This window comes from Mastomys coucha, unplaced genomic scaffold, assembly GCF_008632895.1.
Source record: "Mastomys coucha isolate ucsf_1 unplaced genomic scaffold, UCSF_Mcou_1 pScaffold14, whole genome shotgun sequence".
NCBI lineage: Eukaryota > Metazoa > Chordata > Mammalia > Rodentia > Muridae > Mastomys > Mastomys coucha.
In genome coordinates, this window is record NW_022196896.1 from 67,932,464 (window position 1) to 67,949,530 (window position 17,067).

A 17,067-nucleotide genomic window follows, 5' to 3' on the forward strand; every position below is an offset into this window, starting at 1 on the left:
GTGAGATGGCTCCAGGGATTAAGATGCTTGCACCCAGCGCAGCAACTTGAGTTTGATCCCAGGTCCTGGGTAGTGTAGAGAGAGAAAGAATAACTCTAGCAAGTTGTCTCTGACCCCGTTGCGTGTGCGTGCACGTGCACATGCCTCCCCTCCCATACACATACATGATAAATACATTTTTTTAAAAAGGGGTTCAGAAAGCAGAATAGTCAGTAAAGTTACTTGTATTTTATGGTAGGTATAGTTTGCACCATTTTCATGAAAGGCATTGATACTATAAACACTGGTAATGTAATTACTTATAGGTCATTTTTATTTTTGATTCACACAAATATACTCTTTCCCTGTAATTCACTTGGGAATCAAAACTTTTAATTTTCTTTCTTGACTGCCTTTTACATTATATGCCACAACCCCACAATTTCTCATTCATCATTTGATTTGAACATCTTTTTTTTTCCTGCTTCTTACTGTTTTTCCTAGTAGAAGAAATGCCAAAGATAAAGCCCTGTAATGAATTTCCAGTAGGATTTAGTTTGACTAAACATGCTGCTTGTTGCCTAGGTCATGGGATAGTGTATGTTGGCAGTGGTGTCTTTGATTATTCTGTGGATCTGTTTGCTGTTTGGAAAGCCAGTATGCCTCACTGAGGGAGATAATGTAAATAATACTAAGTTTGGACTTTTAGGGGGAAAATCACTGAGTATTTCACTTTTAAAAATGTACTTGTTGCAGATCATTTCTAAAATATGTAAGATTATTCTCACTGTTCTGTGACCAGAGTAGAAAACTGGAATGAGCTTGCTTCTGACTTGAGGTAAGGGACAGGAGGCTCTGGCCATGTCTGCTACTGTGTTCCTGGGCTGGGCCCCACTGCCACACAAGTGTAAGGGTTACCCCGTGGGGCAGTAATTTGTCTTAGGGACTAGATCTTCAGTTTGTTTGTAGCACAGGTGGTGCGGGTGGCTTTCAGGCGGCAGTAGTGAGACTGGTGGGCAGCTAGCTAGCGTCTGTGGGGTAGGCCGTGAGGATGACAGGGTGTGGGGTGAGGCCTGAGAAAGATGCCCCTCGAGTTAGAGATGTCTGCTTCACACCTTCTCACTGGTCTGCTAATTAATATTCACACTCAGCATCACTGTAGCCCTCACTTTCCTTAAGCACAGGAGCAGCTGGAGAGATGCTTAGGGTTAAGAGCACTTGCAGTCTGATTCTCAGCAGCCAGTGCTCACAACCACTCCTGACTTCCCAGGCACCAAGCACATGGTTCCATACACATACCTACAGGCTAACAGGCACCAAGCACATGGTTCCATACACATACCTACAGGCTAACCACTCACTTGCTACAAATAAAATGGAAGAAAGACGAGAAAGGAGGACAGATGGAGTTAGGAAACTGAGAGCTAGGGACGGATTTGATCAAAACATATTATATGCATTGTGAAATTCTCAAACAGTAAAAATCAACCCTTAAAAACAGAACTAGGCACTGGGGTGGCAAACAAACAGATCCCCTTGTTGGGCTCCTAGGAGGCCTTCTCCTTCATTGGAAATTAAAAGAGAACTTCCTTAACTCCGGAGGCTGGTTTTCTTTAATTGGAGGTAGCTCTCAGCATTGTTATTTGCACCCCAGGTTCCAGAGCGGTCATTTAGGAATCTTTTGAAGTTAAGTGCTTTGTAGCTATTTCAATAAAAGGCAAGCCGGGCCGTTTGAAATTCTTGTTATGAACAGTGTAGGTGATGATTCTTAGTCTCACAAGATGCCTGAATATTAAAAATGAAAACCTGGGCCACTGAGTCTGACCTGAGTTCAGTCCCTGGGACCCACATGACAGAGGAGCAATCAGACTCTTCCAGGTCGTCCTCTGACCTCATGAGTGTGTTGTGGCAGCGTACTGCTCACATTGCACCCTGAATGAATGTAATTAAAATAAGAGCAACCCAAAGCCTAAACAGCTTGCTTTCTTAGGCCAGCATAAGATGCTTAGAAATCAGGAGTAAGGGAACCCATGATACAGAAGCCTGCCTTTTAGCACCTGCCATAAAACTTCTTGCTGCAGCAAGGTGTGTCCTTTTCCTTCTTTACAGAGGTCCTTCATCTGAAAGAAGTACTTGTGTTTTGCTTTTGTGCTTTGTATGGACACACAGATGCAACTCTTGCCTCCAAGGGAATACTACAGAGTATACTCTGTAGCCGGATTTGAATGAAAATGGCTAGGGACAGATCATGTTACCCCAAATACTCCAGGCCCACATGATAACAGTTTCATGAAGTTTCAGTTGAACAAGGACAGCTGTGAGTGAAGACACTTCTTCTCATCAGGTGTGTGTGTGTGTGTGTGTGTGTGTGTGTGTGTGTGTGTGTGTGTTGGGGGGGGGGTTAGTGAAGTGTGGGAATCCTGGTACACACCCAGGTGCTGATGACCTCTTAACCTATAGGTTGGTAGAAGCTGAGTGTTCGTACATTCCAAAAGGATTTACCTAGTAATCCTGGACATTAGGTCAAACACAGATGAGCACTGAATGGTTATTAAAGAGACAAAAAACCCCAGGTGAATTAAATCCAGCTCTCTGTCACATGGTACTGATCAGCCAGCCTCACAGACCTTAAGCACAGGTGATTGCCCCTTGGCTGTCAGCTCACTCCGATGTCCTGGAGTCTGTCCTCTGGTCGTGCTGACATTGAATTGTTTGCTTCCTGCCTTTCGTGTGGTCCCAGGAAGGCACAGTGTGCTGAGCTCATGCAGGCTAGTCTTTTCTCTCAAGCTGTTGGCTCTTTTCTCTGCTGCTTGTTCATCCTCCTGTGTATGAGCTCTGCCATAGGAAACCCACTTTTCCCTGTCCTGTTCTTTCTGTAGGTATTAAAAAATAATAATTTCTACTCTGTGCTCTTCCTTTTGTATTTAACCCTGGAGTCTGAGCTGTGGCTTTGTGTTTGGGGATTGCTTTCCTCCAGGGTGGCATGGAGCTTCTGCCCAATGACGTTCTTTCTTTTCCTTCCTCTCCCTGGGAGACACGCAGATATTCCAGTTGAGAGATGTAGAAGTGAGTGAATTAAAAACAAAGAGCAATGCGAGAAAAGAGACTTTTGTTGTGAAGTGGGGTTAACACTGATGTCCAGCTTTAGCATCAGGCAGTTTCTCAGCAACAGTTGGCAAGCTGTCATGTGTCTGTTGTGGTTTTGTGTGTTTAGGAGGAAAATTCTCAACTCTTTTGCCTCGGAAGACTTTCACAGAGGGTTTGCACACCTTTCAGAGGAGTGGGAGCCCCGTCCTCTCTTGCCACTGCAATAGCATTGACTTCGGGGATCTCTGTTGGCTTGGTGCTGCCTTCTCACGGCTCCAGCTTTAATGTTAGGCAGTGTCCCCAGGGACCCAGAACCCCACAGCCAGGGCCTTGACTGTCCAGGCAGCAGGGCTTGGCTGTTTCCAGACTGTGGTCTTGTTTATAAGAACCTCTTGTAAGTTCTTACGTGTTCTTTTGACATGCTCACAGTCACACACTACCACAGCCACATGTGTTACAAATGCCCTCTCTTTGCCACAGTCTTTCCCCAGACTTTGTAGGATGTTGGGGTTTCACTGAATATTGTAAAGTTCCTCTCTAGACACCCCTGTCCAGTACAAAGAACATGCAGCTGTAGGAAGAGATCAGGCTGTGAGTTGTTGCCATCCATGGACCACTCACAGGGGAGTTTTCATGTCCTCAGAGGAAGTGCTCAGTGAAGACCAGACCTGAGGAGTGTCTTCACCATGGAAGAGTTTGAGATGAATAGTGCGTGCCTTACACATGCAAGGCCCCAGATGTGGTCCCCAACAATAGAACAAGGAGGATTTTGAAGAAAAGACACGAAATAAGGACAGAGAAAAACCATCTCTCATATAAATATTCATAGAAGAGGACATATATTCGTAAAGAAGAATATTCAAAAATAAGGATTCCTGGGGTGTTTTAAAACCCTTAGAAACTAGGGAAAGAAGAAAAAACAAGTTGCTGATAATAGAACAAAAAAACACCTATTGATCTAGGAGTCCCAGCTTGCCTTCAGGAGACATTCTAAGGCGTTGATATGTTAGGGAAAACATATAGGAAATAGCTCAACACAATTTCTAGAACTAAGAAACAAACATTTCTGTCAGGCATCTGCTGCCATTCCAGCGCTCAGGAGACTAAAGCAGAAGGATTGAAAATTCAAAGCCAGTCTGGGCAACATAACAAGCCACATGAACGAAAGGAGGGGGGGCCACCTGTGTGAAGGCCCATATGTCATGTAGAGCCCCTGCATTGAAGACAGAGAGGGCATTCTGAAAGCTGCTGAGCAAGGCAGTTTGTGGTCTTGTTCTAAGTGTCCAGTCACTGGTCTCCAAGTATTCAATAGCAGAGAGGAGATGCTGACAGCATCTCAGACAGTCTATAGGGACATTGTTTGCTTAGCTAGAGATTTTTACATATGTGCAGGTTCCTAAGATTTTTGCCCCTTTCACTTCTTCCTGCTCAGAGAATATGCCCTTTCATTTTGTGTTGGCCATTGCCTCCTTGCATGTAGTTGGTATACCACGTGACAATCTTGAGTGTGATGACACTCCATGAGAGTGACTGATTTTCCACTCACCAGTTTTCTTTAATCCTAAGGAGGGTCCTTTGCAGACAGCATCTGAGACAGTCCCTTCTGCAGTGGCCCTGCCTTGTCAGCGGGCTTCAGCACTGACACAGATGCTCTCAGAGGTCCATCAACCTGTGTGTCTTCAGCCTGGGAGAACACTTGAAGGAGAAAGCTCACAGGTCCCAGATTTTAAAGTATTAGCAAATAAAAGAACATTCCCAAAACTCCAACCTCACACTAGCCAGAAGTCATCTTGATTTATTTGTACCATATTGTATACAGCCAAAAAATTCAAAAGATGTTTTCCTTTGGAAATGGTATCCAACCAGGAATATATAGTGGAGTTAAATAACTTATACTTGAAACTGCTTTTTCCCAGCTGGCAAAAATTCAGTAATTGTTATTATCAGAGTTAGAAGAATGATCATGTTCTTAGCTGTTGCATATTACATGCAGTGACCTGGCAAGGTTTTCTTGTTGCTCTGTAGGAAATATGATAGGCTGTAGCTTCATTTACTTTGAAGGGAAAAGGCTCCAGATGTTCATTTTAAGTATGATTCTTGAGTTTCTTTCAGTTATGCTAGCTTGTTCATAGAGACCTATGGTAGGAGAAATTTGGTTTTTGTACCTAGTTTATAGGAAAGAATAAAGGTATTATATCTCTGGAAATTGTGGGCATGGAGCTCTGCATTAGATCTGAGCCGAAAAGATAGAGGGCAGGATGAGTGTTGGCTAGAAGGCTGGAAGTGCGCCGTATGTGGGACCTCCTGGCTGGTGAATATTTCACTACACAGGTTCTCAGTTGCTCTCTTTTTTTCATTGAATTTGAAACATTCATGTGTAGTCTGAGTTTTCTTTTTTCTAATATTTTTAAAAGCTCTAAAGGTGGGCTAACAGCAGGAAATGTGTAGCAAGGGGCAGGTGGAGTGATAGGGCCTTTGCCATCGCAACTGTAGTTGTCTGCATTCCATTCTTGTATGACCTTGCCTCCAACCTAGGTGAGCTGTGTGCACTAAGTTAATGCTTCTAAAAGCAGACACCAATAAAACAAACTCACGTCAGGAACTCAGTTGGGAGGAGGACGGTGCCAGTACACGTGAGAGCGAGGTAGCTCCTCCCTGCCCTGCCTAGTTGCGGGGCACACAGGACGTTTCTTGTGCTTCCAGGAAATCATTGCTACTTCAGCAAACATGAGTGTTGTAGAGAGAGTTCAGAATGGGTACTCAGCTTCTACCAATCTTTCTATTGTAATCCATTATAAACTTCTATACTAATATACTATTTTTATTTACTTTGTCCTGTCGTTAGCTTCTGTGTGACGGGGTTTGTGAACTGTACCAGTTTTCTCTTTCTGGGAGGGTGAGTGAGCTGCAGAGGTGCTGTCCAGTGCAGTAGCCACTAGAGGACTTGCTTCCTTATTCATGCCAGCTCCAGTGTAGGTGCTCAGTGGGGTGCTGTGACTAGTGGCCATGTACTGTACAGCGCTTGGTCTCCCGCAGTCGTGGAAAGAACTGACAAAGCTTAGACTCTGTGGCATGGATGCCCTGTACTGACACATGGTGTGTTGTACACGAACAGTCAGCTAGGGGAGCTGCTGTGGTGCCCACTGCTGTGTGCTGTGTGCTGTGTGCATGTGTAGAGCAAGCTGAGTCTCTGAGTTGAGTGTACTCTCTGTCTGTGGGGTGCTAGGCCACATGTAGCTGTAGAAGGCGTTACAGGTGGAACAGTCATTCGACAGAGGCTTTTTTTGGGTAGAGACACTGGACAAGTCAGTTTATTTTTCTGAGCCTGTTTTCTATACAGTAGGGAGGCAGTCCTGACTTCCAAGGGTTCTAAAGAGAATTATACCAGGAACACCAACTAGCCTTAAAGGTTAAGTGTTTGGTACAAAGCCGGGGACAGCAACATTCACACTTCCTCCTTGGTAGCTTTGAGGTATTCCTAGCAGTGATGGTGGCGCTTGCTTTCTTCTGCTGATTTTCATTTCTTTTTGTTGTTTTCTCATGTAGATTTCTCATTTTTCAGATATTTATCTTTCTTTGTCCTTTCTTCTACCCTTTATTCATCTCTTCCTTTCTTCTCTGATTAAAGGTTCTAGATAGTTAGTGATGCCCATGAATGACAAATCTGGTGACATCTAAGTGCTTCAGTGTGTACTGAGGATGCTTGCTTTCAAAGTGGAAGCCAAACCCCCGCAAGGATTCACAAAAACATTACACCTTTGACCCGTTTGTGGGGAAGCTGCAGGGTGATGCAGAATTAACTGACCAGTACAGCCAGGGTCCAGAACTCACCTCATTTACACCTGCTTATCACCGCCAGCAAATCTCCTGAGAGCCGCAGTTGTAGACTCCTGGTAACTACACAGTTCTCCTTCTGCAGCAACAAAGAAGAGAGCGTGAAGCCAGGAGGCAGCAGGAGCGTGAGCAGCGGCGGCGAGAACAAGAGGAGAAGAGGCGGCTGGAGGAACTGGAAAGGCGGCGTAAAGAAGAGGAAGAGAGGAGACGGGCAGAAGAAGAGAAGAGGAGAGTAGAGAGGGAGCAGGTGAGCTTTCAAGAATGTCGACGCAGGTGTCTGTGGCCTCTAACCCTGGAGCTGGGTCCTGGGAGGTGAGGCAAGTGCACACGTGTGTGCATGCACACTCAGGTTTAAGTATCTCCAATGACTTGATGCTTTATCTTCAAAAAGAATAAAAATTGCTACAGCGTAAAGACCCTTTGAGTCTTGAAGAGGCTGACACATGACAGATGTCTGAATATATCTTTACAGGCTTGGCTTACATCCTTTGAGCTCCAAATATCTGGTTGATGGTAACTTTCAGACAGGGAAATTCAAAACCAACTTTAAGGGAACTATTGATTAAATGCTTAAAGTATCTACTGGCTGAGTGAGTACTGTAGTCTGAGTTTGCAGGTATATTTGTAGCATTGAAGATTTTTTTTTGTAGTGTTTACAGTACAAAAACCAGTTTTTGTATACTTGTACTTTTATTATTGCCTTGTGGCGCTTATTTGTAAATTTCTTAGATTATTTATACAAACAGAAAATAACTTCTTAGTTTATATGGCTTTTCTGTCTTTGAATTGTTCAATCTGTGCTAGCTTTGAACAAAGAAGAAAGTCAATGAATGGAAGCCACTTTGAATTAGAGTTCATATTTAAAGTGCTAACAAACATGATTTTATCTTCCAAACACAGCGATCCAGCTACTGGCCTTGACACTCCTCCTGGGCTGTGCGTGTCTAAGCCAGGGTCTGCACATGTCCCCGTGTTCTAGAGTCTCCATGGTATAGCCTGCCTGTTAGAGTCTACCTCTTGGCCCTAATAGCAGGGCTTATTTGTTTATGTAGTTAGTTATTAATGTTTTTATCATGCTTACACCTGGCAGCTACAAATCTGTGAGATGCTACCCGCTACTTGTCAGAAGTCACCCGGGCATGGTTCCAACTTTGATTGTGACAAGAAACTTGATGGTGGCATTTTAGTTCTTAAGATTTTGTGAATAGGGCTGGAGAGATGGCTCAGCAGTTGAGAACACTGGCTTCTCTTCCAGAGGACTGTGGTTCAGTTCCCAGCCCCCACATGGCTTCTTAAAACCATCTATAACTTCAGTTCCAGGGATCCAGTGCCCTTTTTCTGGCCTCTTCCAGCAGTGCATACACATGGTATACAAGCATACATGCAGGCAAAACACTCATAAATATAAAATATAGAAGAACCTTGAAAAAGATGTTATGAATAGCAAGTACCCTGCACTTTTAGGATTTCTTAAAATTGGTTGTTTTACTCTGCTTTTTATTTTTTTATTCATTCATTTATTTATTGTAAATATTTCTTCCTTTGTTGTGGTGTACGGCATATTCCCACGAGAGTGTATATATGCTGCATTCTCTATGTACATTGTATGTCGAGATCTTTGTAGTTTGCATAGCATGTGATTTTTCCCAGTTTTCTTGCATTTTAAAGTCGGAAAACAAATGTTTATAGTAACTTGATCTTTCAAGTTATGATTTAACTTCTGTTATGTTCAAAAAAGAAATGATTTGAGACACAGATTTCTTTCTCAGACAGCTAAGGCCATGTCTATCACAAAGCCACTTGATGCCTTAGCATGCTCTTGGCGTGTCAGGTATAAGCTAAAGTCTTTGGGTGCTTGGTGTGGTTTATAAGATGTGGTGTTCTGAGTGTTTGCAGGCCATTGTTTCTCTGTTGTCTGGTATTCTTCTGACCAGAACTATTGTTAACTCAAACATGTGGTCAGGTGTATCTTTGGCTCTTTTTACTTTAGGGCATGTGTCATGAAATGGGGTGGTTGGGAGGAAGTGCTCACTATAGACACATAACACACCTCTGTGGAACAGTTCTCCCACATGCCCATCTATTGCTCCCCTGCTAGGACAGGTAGGTCCTCTTGCTTAATGTGGGACTGAAAGTATGCAGCGGGTGCTGTGGCTTGTCTCTGATGGACCTGGAGTTAGGTTTCCTGATGCGTGTGTACTAATAGGAATTGTTTAACTGCAGGGTTGCATGTTCTCACCTCTCATTTACCCATCCCCAGGACTGGAACTTGAGCTAAGGGCTTTAAGCATGTCAGGGCGGCAGGTTACCTCTGCTGTGCTCTGTACGAGATTACCTGTTTCCTCTGTGACCCAGTGGTCATGCTTTCCCGCTATCACATCATCAGTCTGCCCGTGCACTTGTGCCTGTGCACACTACACAGATACAAGCTCACCAGCTTGGGCTTGGCCAGTTTACCTGTAGAGAAATGCCCATGGTCCATGACTCTGACCACATCTTCTGACTGTAGCCATTATTCCAGGAACCTTTGGAGTCATTAACAAAAGCACAAATCCTGTTTGGTTGGTTTGGGATTTTTGGTTTTTTATTTTTATCTTAAATAGATTTGGGTTTTAGGTTTTAAAAATTGCTGTTTCATTCTTATTTAAAATGATGCCTTCCTATTTCTCTGGTGTCTATTGTCCTTAAGAGGAAGCTAGCCTCCTTTACAGTTCTGTATTGGATGTGATGATAGTGTAATACCAGCAGTGCTCAGACACCACCATGTGCATCTTGCCAATATGTTAGACTGCTTGCAGCTTACTGCCCAGCTTGGGGCCTTTGCAGAGTCCTCAGCAGCAGACTGTCTTGCTTCTGGAGTGCTGGTTACCCACAGAGGTGACTCAGATGCTTCCCTCTGGATATACTGATTGCTGGGTAATTTCTGTGTGACAGGAGTACATCAGGCGGCAGCTAGAGGAGGAGCAGCGGCACCTGGAAATCCTGCAGCAGCAGCTGCTCCAGGAGCAGGCCATGTTACTGGTAACGCCCCACCTCTGTCCCATTCCGTACCACAGGGCCATTGTCCCTTCCCCAGGTTGGTCAGTTGTAGTGACTATCAAACCTTTTTGGGCTTGCTGTGGCAGCCAGGTTCCAGGGAAGATGTCCTCTGGTCATGCTATGAAGCACAGTGTAAACTGCCCTTAGTTTACTCCCCAGTAGTTAAGCTAACTCCTTGGTTGGTAAATGCCTATCAACTCTTAAACAGAACTTGGCTTTCAGTGAATGTGAAAATGCCGGAGGTGTCAGGCTCACAGTGCATGCTGTAGGATTTTTGCTGAGTATGTGTGTATATATACCACTGTATCTGATGTTTAATTGAATTCCTTTACTCCGAAATGATGTTACAGTTAGCAAATGCTGTCACATTTTACACAGGTAACATGCTATTTAAAATCCTAGCCATTTTGCCTTGGGGGCAAAAAAAAATAAACAAGGGGGGAAGTGTTATTTTAAAAAACAAAAGTTAAGAAGGGATCCAGAGAGGAGATGAGCTCGCCACGGTCCCCAGATTCAGTGTTACCCTCTCCCTCTCCAAGGAGTGCCGATGGCGGGAGATGGAGGAGCACCGGCAGGCAGAGAGGCTCCAGAGGCAGTTGCAACAAGAACAAGCATATCTCCTGTCTCTACAGCACGACCACAGGAGGCCGCACGCACAGCAGCCGCCGCCGCCCCCGCAGCAGCAGGACAGGAGCAAACCAAGCTACCATGCTCCAGAGCCCAAGCCTCACTATGACCTTGCTGACAGAACTCGGGAGGTATCTGCTTTCCCTTATTGCTTACATGTTGGTCCTGAGAAAGCTAGGCGCTCCCTAATGACTGTTGAGAGCTGCACTGTGAATGCTAGAGTGAACCTTGGTGTTAGCCAGGTCCTCACTTTTGTTTTCTACATGGATGCCTTGGTTAACAAATGCTAGAGAAATCAGAAGAAAATTACACACACAGTGCCTGGTACTGTTATTCTCTAATGTGTGAATGAGAGAAATGTCAGTCTCGTTAAATTAGCATGAGGATGAAGTGGACTTTTAGCCTGATTTCTTACTGGATCAGTTGTGGCATTTGGATGACTAGAGCCTCCCAGGAGGATGTAGCCAAGTGGTCCTCTCTGGGCTAGACAGATGGAAGTGGGTGTGTCCAGGAGCACTGTGCAGTCCTGGCCGGCAGATGGCTCTCTTCTACATCCTCTTTCACAGGGAGGAGAGTCACGGACAAATTCTGTTCTGAATTACTCTATAGAGTAATGAAAGTCTAGGTGCTGAGAATATTCTAGAAGCTGCTTTGCTTATTTTTCATTTTCATATATTTTTAAAAGTCCTCTATCAAGTCTCATTCCTGCTCAGCACCACCACTGTGCAGCTAGCAGCCTCTCTTCTCAGAGCTGAATAGAACACATTTTCTCTCAGTTGTTTTGCTCTTACGCGCTCCTCATCTCTCTCCTTTCCTACTAACCTGGAGCCATGTCTTCTAATTCTCTGATGCAGGTGGAAGATAGATTTAGAAAGACTAACCACAGCTCCCCTGAGGCCCAGGCTAAGCAAACAGGCAGAGGACTGGAGCCACCCGTGCCTTCCCGGTCAGAATCTTTTTCCAATGGCAACTCCGAGTCTGTGCACCCTGCCCTGCAGAGACCAGCGGAGCCACAGGTAGCAGCAGCAACTTCGCTGCTGAAGACATGCAGCGTGGCTCCCTGTGCCACATGTAGCTCATTGTCTCACAGCTGGAGTGAACAGGAGGCGTGCGTTCAGCATAGGAGAGGAGGCTTGTGGGGGTTTTTGTTTGTTTATGTTGTTGTCTGAGATTTTTACTGATCCCATTATGACTATCTCCAGTCGATATTTTTATTTCCCCCTCCTTAACTCAGATGTGAAGTCCCTCCTTCCTCTTAATTTTTTTAAATTAGATTTTTAGAAAGTTGGTTTTACTGCGTAAGCAGGTTAGAAGACAACCAGGAGCTTTTCTCCTGAATATTTTAGAGTAAGTACTTTATGTCTGTGGTCCCAGCTCCCCGAAGGACCCTCGGAAGCTGAAGGTGGCCTTGCGGTTCCTACAGGCTTCTATTTATTTGGCTGAATGTGTAAATTTTTCTTGGAAAGGGTTTTTGATTTTTGTGGTGTTGTTTTTAAAAAAACAGATTCTCAAACCTATCAAGATTCAAAACAGGTTATGAGTAGTGGGTTAAATACTGATTTCCTGTAAGAGATTAGGACAGTTGATGACCTTTCCTTCAGTCTGTCCCATATTCTATCTTGTCTGAATGCTCAGAAGAGAAGCAGCCTTGTTATCTAGAAAGGACAGTAGATGGCAGACATTCTCATCCCCTGAGGGGTTTAGGCACTCCTCCATGCTACTCTGCCTCACACATACATCTCTAAGCTTTCTGTACTCAGCCCTGGTGTTTGCATGTCACCTAGGACAAAAGTTGGTGGTTTTGAAAAGAAATGGCCCTCCTGTGACAGATGCATTCACATGAGAATTTAACTGTGCTCTGCAGTAACTACCCCTCCTAGGGGATGCTTGAGAAGAGCAGATCTGAGGCACAGAGGGTAGGGTTTATGCAGCTATAGCAGCTGAGGGCTTTAGAGAATGAGAGCAGAGGCAGTGGGAAGGGTCACCTGCCACTTGCTGCTCAGCTTAGTGCCTGTTTCCTGGTGAGAAGCACGTTAGTCCTGAAAGTTAAACCCCATACAAGGGCAGACTTAGCTCTGAGCAGCAGACTTCAGAAACGTCTGCTTCAGGAGAGGAGACGCCTCTCTTCCTGCACAGAGTACTCTCGGCCTACGCTTTCACCTGCAAGAGGGAAACTCATGAGGCTCCTAGTGTTGAGTCCCACTTAGCATTATTTGGTGACACATCTGTTTGGTTGCTTTCCCAGTGAACACTTAAGATGTTTTAGTAGAATGGGATTGTACCAAAGCTAGGATTCTTTGGATCTGCCTGTGAGCCACAGAGACTATGTACTGGGTCTTAACTGCTGGTTTTACCTGCAGAAGCCAGACAAGTCAGTACGAGAAACATTGATAGTAAGTGCTGAGTTACAGCCTCCATAATTGTCTTAAACTCATTATTATTATTCTCCAGCAGTGAGCTACAGATACTGCTTACTAAAATATTTTATAGATTTTTGAGAGAACGTTTTTAAAAGTGACTGCAGAAATTCACTTGGCAAATTGTCACGTTCTTGAGTCCTCATTTCAAAGGCATATCCCTACTGGTCAGCCCTGAGTATCTTGATGCTGGTCAGCCTGGGGTGTCTTGGTACTGGATATTTTGGAAAAGAAATTTTAATCCCGCTTTTTTCATAATTAGGAGTGTAAACTCAGCTAGGTTTAAAACATTTTAAGATTGGGAGAAAATTTAAAAAATGTTAGTATACTTGAAAAGTTGGTGGTTGTTGTGTTTCTCTGCTATAGTCTTATAATAGGAAGAGTGTGTGTGTGTGCATGCACAAATGTGTCCTGTGCTTCCTCAGTCAGATTCTCAGACCCAGGGTCTGAGATGTGGGGAGGTTTGCTGATCAGCAGTGTCTCTGTCCTGTGGTCCCCACCTCTCTGTGCTGTCATGGACATGCGTGTGTCACTCTCCCCTCGGGGTCTGTACATGCCCCTGTTCACTGCTGTCTGCAGTTTGTGTCTTGGCCCTGTTCCCTATGTGTGTGCCTTTGCTCTTCCTCTTGCCTTGTCATCAGCATGGAGCCTGTTGGCTGCTCCTTGCTTGACACTGTGCCTCCCTGATTCACCCTCCACTTCTGCTACCTCCTGTTTGGGATTTAGTATTGACCAGAAAAGCTAGTTGTATGCAGAACGCATTGAATGTTTTGTGTTTTGTTTTCTTGTAAGGTACAGTGGTCCCACCTGGCATCTCTCAAGAACAATGTCTCCCCTGTCTCGAGATCCCATTCCTTCAGTGACCCTTCTCCCAAATTCGCACACCACCATCTCCGCTCTCAGGACCCATGTCCACCTTCCCGCAGTGAGGGGCTCAGTCAGAGCTCTGACTCTAAGTCGGAGGTGCCCGAGCCCACCCAAAAGGCTTGGTCTAGATCAGACAGTGACGAGGTGCCTCCAAGGGTAAGGACAGACAGACAGACGCGCTGTTTTCTCTTTATTTAAACTTACTGTGTGCTGTGATGATGGGAACAGTGACTTCACCAGGGTTAAAGGGCAAGAAGTTTCAAATGACTTCTCGTGGAGGGAAACCATTCCCCACCTCGGCAGTTACACTGGTCAGTTAGCTTTTTATCATTGACTGGTTTTAAACATAATTTAATAAAAAGTATTTAAACTTTTAAACAACATGCTTCTAAATAAGTAGAATTGTAAATTTACACAGAAGCTACCCATTGTGCATAACATCAAGAATTTCACAAAAAAAAATCTTTTGAGGAAAAATTAACAAGACAATGATTTTTTTTACTTTAAAGTTGAGCGTATTGTACTTAATAGTACAAGAGGATTAAAAGGCACATCTTAGTGAATTTTTTCCTCCACTTGGAATTTGCTTCCTCTGAATATTTTCTCGCTTCTTTGCCAGTCTCTGCTTCCTGCTGATCTGTTTGTAGACCGTTGTTGGATTTCTTTGAGCTTATTTTCGTGATTCTCACATACTATCTCAGGGAAGTGCTGCTGTATGTTCTCTGCCACCCGCTTCAGTCCAAACATGACTTCAGCATAACAGGACTGTAGAGATGGGCCAGGCTGTTTGGATCTTGCAGGAGCAGGGGAGATTCGGGGGAGGGAGGAGCTAGCTTCATGGCAGGCGTTACGGGTTGAGGAAGGCTGTGTTGTAAAGTGTACTGTGAGGAGGAGAGCTGTGGTGTTCTTCTGTTGTCTGTCTTAACTGCCGTGTTTCCTACCTAAAGGTTCCTGTCAGAACGACCTCTCGTTCCCCTGTCCTCTCCCGTCGGGATTCCCCACTGCAGGGCAGTGGACAGCAAAATAGCCAAGCAGGACAGAGAAATTCCACCAGGTAAAAGAGAACTGACAGGAAAAAATGTGCTGTGGGTCGCAGTCTCTCAGAGTCGTCTGTTGTCTGTTTTCATAAATGTGCTCCTCCAGCACTGAGGTTCTAGACAGACATGATCTGTTTTGCACACATACACACACCCCAACACCACCATCACCTCCTCTACTACCACCACCAGTAGCAGCAACAGCAGCAATAGCATATTGATCAGTAGTGCAAAACAGATTTGAATCTTGGTGTGTATTGTAATTTTGAAATGAAAACTACATTTCTCTGAAAAGGTAGAGAAGGGAGGATTGAGAACGGGTTCTAAGAAGTGTAATTTGAGAGGGTTTTTTAGTCTAGAAGGAATCCTGAGGGTTTAGACTCAGAGTTACTAACAAGCTGCCATAGGCTTCCACACTAGCCAAGTGTTAGGGTAGCTCTGTCTGATGCAGTAGCTATTGGCCAATGAGACTAAGTATGAATTTAACTTAATTACAATGAAGCAAGCTTCATCTTTTTGGTGGTGTGAGCTGGGTTTAGGTGCTGGAGTCACATGTAGGTAGCTGCTCTGATGTTTGCTCAGATGTGAAATGTGCTGCATGTGCACTTACTGAAAACTTGTCACCGTTGCCCTGCAGATATCATGAAGTGTGTGGTAATTTGGTCATCAGTGGACCTGTGGTGTTGGCAGTGTTGGTACAAGTGGCTAGGTGGATGATGGTTCAGAGTCTGCAGGCAACCTTTTAATGCTGATGACCAGAGAGATCTGACACTCTCCTATGACAGTGTCCAGGGCACAGATTCTTCCCAGTGTATGTGTGCTATGGGTCTGACCATGGCAGAAAGCCTCACCAGCTTTGCTTCCTCCACACATCTCAGAGAGTGGACTGTGGGCATCTAACGTGTGAGAGCTGTCATAGTAGATGAGGGCAACCTAGATACAGAAAGTTTTCTGAGTAATTATTTCTGATTAAGAGTAGGGTCTATAGACAGGACAGAAGTGGTTATAACTGTAAACAGTCATATCTCACCTCACACATACCATGGATTTCATGTGCTTTAGCAAGAAGACACTGTTCAGCATCTTTTGGGTTTAAGATATTGAAGATGCTGGCCCTGAATACAGTCTTTGTAATGTGCAGTGAGCTGTCTGTGCAGTGTGTACTGTGTGTGTAGCATGCTATGTGTGGTGTGCTCTGTGCAGTATGCTGTGTGTGCGGTGCACACTGTGTATGCAGTGTGCTCTGTGTGCATCGACCTGTGTGTGCAGTATGCTGTATTTATAGTGTGCTCTGTGTGCAGTGTTGCTGTGTGCAGTGTACTCTGTGCAGTGTACTCTGTGTGTGCAGCATGCTGTGTTCGCTACTGTTGCAGGCTTGTCTCTGTCTCCACATGTCTCTGCTGTAGTGTGGTGGGATGACATTGTTCTCTCCTTTCCTAACAGCAGTATTGAGCCCCGGCTTCTCTGGGAGAGAGTGGAAAAGCTGGTCCCCAGGCCAGGCAGTGGCAGTTCTTCAGGGTCCAGCAACTCAGGATCCCAGCCCGGCTCCCATCCTGGGTCTCAGAGCGGCTCTGGTGAACGCTTCAGAGTGAGATGTAGGCTATCTCTCCTACACACTCTCTCTGGGAACAGCAATGGCTGTAATTTATTAGCAGACCTCCATGTGTAAAAGGAGGCCTGGATCTACAGATAGCTGCATTTTACAAAGTGATACTTTGACAGATTGCTGAGGCTATAAGCAGTCCCAATAATGTTACTATGAAGGCTGTATTTTCAGTGCTTCACACACGTGTGCCATGGTAGGCACTTCACAGTTGAGTGTGATTAAATACCTTGCCTAAGGTGAATTAGCTAAATGCCTCAGCTGGGATTTGAACACATTTGTTCCATTTTGAACTCAGGCTGTGCTGTAGTCAGTGTGTATTACTGGTGGCAGTAGTTGAAAAGTCCTCTCACAGTGTTCTTCTCAGGACTTGGAAGCATGTATTAAACAGATGTGTGTCTTAAGTGGGAAGTGGGAGCCTTTCCCTCAGAAGGCTGCCAACATGTCCCTTGGCCCCGTTTTAGCCCAGAGTTCAGACTCTATGGAGAGGGGTTGACTGAAGTCAGCAGGGGGGATTGGAAGCTAGGGGTGGGGGTGGGCGATGGACAGTTTGTGACATGCATTTATCTGTGTTTCT

The 17,067-nt window shown here is 44.8% G+C and overlaps 1 protein-coding gene across 23 annotated transcripts in view; it reads left to right on the top strand.

Annotated features, from left to right (window-relative positions):
• The window catches only part of Map4k4 (mitogen-activated protein kinase kinase kinase kinase 4), a 137,910-nt gene that overhangs the window by 100,747 nt on the left and 20,096 nt on the right, over window positions 1-17,067 (top strand). For 4 of the 23 annotated variants that reach the window (XM_031367295.1, XM_031367302.1, XM_031367299.1 and 1 more), the window contains exons 13-19: window positions 6,986-7,147; window positions 9,835-9,921; window positions 10,479-10,697; window positions 11,421-11,582; window positions 13,776-14,006; window positions 14,798-14,904; window positions 16,331-16,482. In XM_031367295.1, the coding sequence (XP_031223155.1) occupies window positions 6,986-7,147; window positions 9,835-9,921; window positions 10,479-10,697; window positions 11,421-11,582; window positions 13,776-14,006; window positions 14,798-14,904; window positions 16,331-16,482 (1,120 nt within the window). The remainder of the gene's footprint in view (window positions 1-6,985; window positions 7,148-9,834; window positions 9,922-10,478; window positions 10,698-11,420; window positions 11,583-13,775; window positions 14,007-14,797; window positions 14,905-16,330; window positions 16,483-17,067) is intronic. The other 19 variants (XM_031367317.1, XM_031367307.1, XM_031367316.1 and 16 more) reach the window with 12 other exon arrangements.